A 4,812-nucleotide genomic window follows, 5' to 3' on the forward strand; every position below is an offset into this window, starting at 1 on the left:
GCTATGATCCAAACGAACTGCAGACCAGGCTGCCTGCCCAGGCCAAATTTTTCGAAATCCCAGGCGCACTCCAGGCAGCACCTCTGCCCAGGCATGCAACCCAGGAAAGCAACCAAACTAGCCCTTAGGCACTCCCGAGCTAGGCAGAGGTCCAGAAAGGACGTGGACGCAATGGTGGGCTGCTAGCCGAGTTGGTTGTGCGTGTGCTAAGGCCAGAAGTGCCGAAATCACTAATTAAAGAATACCCCTTACAAACTTTACTTCACACCTTCTCTCATACTGAGTGCCACTCGTCGCAAACTAGAAGCTTTTTTCTACATTTTGTTTTTCAAAACGGTTTATCTCTTAAACCGTGCGTCCAAATACTAAACTGTATGTATATTTCTGCATCACGGTTTTTATTCCTTACATAAATAGAGGGAGGAGTTATTTTTTCGAGTTCGCACTTCCAAGTTAGTTACACTTGCGCGCTGCACGAATAGGATCCACATTACGAAGTCCCTACATTATTACATCGCCTAACAAAGAGCGATTCACTTCCTATAAATTTGGTGATGTGTCGAGGGGATTCCTCGTGCAGAGGAGCATGCCTTTGGATGGATCCTACTCTGTGACCTTGAGCCGACATCGATCGAGGATGTCAATGGCATCGTCGTACATGGCACGCTTCAGTTCCTCCACCCACCGCCGCATGCTCTCGTCAGTGATGTTCCTCCTATTAGCATCGGCAAGGAAGTTTTTGAGGTCCCTGAGCTTGACGCCAATGTCGTCGATCTCGCCGGAGACCCTGGTCAGCATGGCCACCTTATCTTTGGCCATCTGGGCGAGCATGGTGGCGCCGTAGGATGCCAAAGCAACCAGAACCCCCTCCATGGGTTGCATGGTTTGCTGGTTCGAGCTGCACCTGAAAACATGCACGTAAAATAAATTTGCTCCTCTTTATACTAATCAATTCACACTCACTAGATACTGGCAAACCCTATAAAGAAATAAAAGGTTGCTTTCAAACAAGAAGGCAGAGGGTTGCCCTGAACTAAAATCGAGGAGGTCATGTGTTCTAGAGGAGAAGAATAGGCATAAGAAGCATCAAAGGTAGAGTAGTTTGCTCATGAAATTAAGCAAGCACCTAGAACGAATCAATTGGAGAGATGGATCTTCTTCCTTGGTGCTTTGCTCTAGAGCAACTAGCTAGCTGGTGGAAGTGGGGATTATTTAGTACATGACCTATATATCCATCTATGCTGGGCTATTTTGCCTTTTTCTTTGAGCCAATTAAGTTTCATGCTGCCACGACAGAAAGAATATGGGTTATGGCAAATCATCAACACAAAAAGAAGATGCCATGCGTATGGTTCGTGCAAGGCACCTATCTATCCATCTATCTGTCACGCACATGTTCACCACCTTCCTGCAAGCAGCACCTGATTCTGTACACTGATGATCGAGATGGAATTCGTTGCTACCCTACAAAATATCTTGTATTCTCTTGCTCTGTTTTAGTTAGCGGCAGCTTCAGAACATCAAACCTACTAACCTAAGTTGCTTCCTTCCTGAACACATAGCTTCAGAACTTGAATAACATTTCATTATAATCGGAGTACAACACACTAGTAACATGCAACTTTTCTATTCCCCCATACTCCATAGTACGCACTGATTACAGTTTGAGTGGGTTAAACTAATATAAGACTATTTAGATCACTACTTTAGTAATCTAAACGGTCTTATATTACTCCCTCCATTTTAGAATGTAGTGCATATAGATTTTTTCAGAAGCCAAACTTTGCTAACTTTGACCATGTTTAGAGAGAAAAGTATATTCATTTAGAATACCAAATACATATCATCGGATAGATCTTGAGTTAAACTTTCATACTGTATATGTTTCGTATTGTAGATATAGGTAGTTTTCTACATAAACTTGGTCAAAGTTTTACAAGTTTGACTTTAAAAAAATCTATATGCACTACATTATGGAACGGAGGGAGTGTTTACAAAGGGAGTACTAGTTAGTTAGTACATAACCTTAAACCCAAGTTAATTTCTTCCATCCAGAACAAAGCAAACTGAACTTATAATTTGATTGTACTGAAGAAACAACAGACAACTAGACCATCCAGCCAGCAGGCCATCATCGCGTTCGTCGTGGACCCACGTGACGCTAATTTGGTCATCTTAACCCGGATCTCACCGTCACTTGATTGATCCTGTATAAATCACTGAAAAAACTCCTATGACATATAGTAACAATTCAGCAGCCTGGACATATTCCATGGCGGTAGCCTTCCTTCTTTGTCCCGTGTAATGCCTGCCATGACCACATCATCGAGGTTTAGGTACGTTTTGCATCAACCAACGAAGCTTCATTGGTTACATCATGGTCATTGATGGATCTCCATTAAACCCTTCCCTTCTCTTGTCGCGCACTGGGTGTAGCATAGAGCATGTTGAGAATATTTGGCCCAATCATTACACAACTCTGATGCACTAGAGGGACAACTTCATGGCAAACAAAGAGTAAGTTTCACTTGTCATTCTCTATAGAAGAATACTGCCACAATGGTTATATACACATATCCAAATGCATAGAGAAAGTTGTGGGTGTGTGGCCATGTAGCTACACCTCTTATCTAGATCATCCATTCTTGCATCAAAATTCATGTGTGCAAACTTCTCTTCTTTGTTTATCCCAAATAAGAAAATATCAGATTTGAACTTGTCTGTCCAAAATAAGAAAACATCGGATTTGAACTTGAAACTTTACATGACATAAATACTGCCATGTGTAGTATTTTTTCGGATTTTTTTGGCTGAAATAGAAATATATAAAATGATAAAAGTCATTTGAGATTTGTAATTTGACAAATTTATGTTGCATCAAAAAATCAAAATCATGTTATTCATAGAATGGTACCTGTGTGGCATTGACCTGCAAATTTTCAAGGTCAAATGTTCTCTTGTTTAGAAGAAACAAAAAAGAGAAATGTCTATGTAAAGATAGCACAGATCTTGATGCAAAGTTGGATGGCATAGATAGAAGGTCTAGCTACATGGTAGGATAAAAAAATTGACACTCGCATGCATAAAATGTTACTAGCACATATGCATGCGCATTGCAATGGGAGAGATTTTTTTGCGTGAAGCAATGGAAAAAATAATTGATGTATCTACCAAAAACGGTCTCTAAAACGATGGGCGACAAAGCAAGGAGTTGTGGTCTTCTCACGGGTCATGTTTGGCACGCGAAATCTTGATAGTGGTGGGTTGGTCGGCGTGGCGGCGAGCACCCAACTCGTGTCTTTTTTTTTTCTCCAGGTCCCCGTCCATCTCGGGGTTGTGGCTGCCTCCTCATCTGGTGGCTGCACAACGACCTTCGACACGATTGCTTTGACCACTCTCTCCTACAACGGCGTAACTGGATGGATTACTAATTGCAACGCATAAATCCCATTTTATTAGCATACTCAATAAATGTCCCTTCTCTATCAAGGTTTATTCTCTTTGATTATTTTAGCTCTTATGTGCTCACAGTTATTTTTCTAGTTAGACTCACACAACATATTTTCTTTTATTGGCATGTGTTCATAATTTCTTTCATTTATAGCCAATCAACATAGAACAAACGCGTGTTGCTAATCAATGGCCAGCACGAATACTTAATAAAATACTATGACATCAGATACGAAACAGTTTTTTTATTATTAATTTTTTTTGAACTTTCAGAAAAATATGAATTACCGAATATTCTTGAAAATGTGATTTTTTAAAAATCCCGAACAGTTTCGAAAAATATGAACAATTGTTTCTGAAATATCCTTATATTTTTGGGAAAACGTGAACAAAATTAGAACCAGCCATGGTTTTTGAAATTCATAAACATTTGTTTTCAAAACACGAACCATTTATAAAAACACAAAACATTTTTTTGATTTTGTGAACAAATTTTGAAAATAGGAACATATTTTCAACAATCAAGCTAATCTAGAATATGTTTTTTAGATGCAAACGTTATTTTGAATTTGTGAAAATTTCACAAAAATAAGAATATTTTTCAAATATGGAACATATCATAAAATATGTATTTTTAAACATGTCAAACAATTTTGGAAAAAACAAACATATTTTTAAAAAAATGGGAGCATTTTTTAAATATTTAGCAAATTGTAGAACATGAGAAATTTTTTGAAGTTTCAAACATTTTTCAAAACCGGAGTAAAATTTTGAAAACGGTGTCACAACCCATAAAAAACTGATGGTGCACTACTGTTTGTCATGATGTCGTCTCCAGTGTCTTATTTGAATGCTTGATAATATGTCATTTGGATGCTCATTTTAATATGTGGATCACTACCGTGAGAGATGTCAAGTCCCATTGTTATTATAATAAAAGTTGTGATGGCAATGTTAAATTTCAAATTTTCTCTAATTCAAATTCATATTGGCCTGCGAAATCAAACGTGCACATATTTTACGCTATAATAAAACCTATGACGGTACTTGTGACTGAAGTTGTGACCGCCACCACGTTCTTGTCCCCACTTGTAAGCAGCCACATCAGCCCCGTCCGGACCCTCATGTAAGCAGGCACGTGAGCACCGTTTGGTCCGACATGTAAGAAGCCACATCAGCACCGTTTGGTCCGACATGTAAGAAGCCACATCAGCATCTTCTGGACCCAGATGTCAGCAGCTTTGACCGGTCAAAATTGACGCCCAGTTATTACTGACAGGACGATCGGCAATAAAACCCACAAGGGACCAACATGGAAGAAGCCATCTCAGCACCTACTGGCCCCACCTGTCTAAATCTTTG

General features: G+C 39.4%; 1 protein-coding gene across 1 annotated transcript; it reads right to left on the minus strand.

Moving 5' to 3' along the window:
- Positions 1-253: 253 nt before the first annotated feature.
- Positions 254-1,242, minus strand: LOC119357010. Its single transcript, XM_037623997.1, has 2 exons — positions 1,127-1,242; positions 254-904 (listed from the first exon to the last, which is right to left on the minus strand). The coding sequence occupies exon 2, from the start codon at positions 880-882 to the stop codon at positions 604-606; it is 279 nt and encodes a 92-aa protein (XP_037479894.1). The 5' UTR covers positions 883-904; positions 1,127-1,242; the 3' UTR covers positions 254-603.
- Between the last annotated feature and the right edge of the window lie 3,570 nt (positions 1,243-4,812).

This window comes from Triticum dicoccoides, chromosome 2A, assembly GCF_002162155.2.
Source record: "Triticum dicoccoides isolate Atlit2015 ecotype Zavitan chromosome 2A, WEW_v2.0, whole genome shotgun sequence".
Classification (NCBI taxonomy): Eukaryota; Viridiplantae; Streptophyta; class Magnoliopsida; order Poales; family Poaceae; genus Triticum; species Triticum dicoccoides.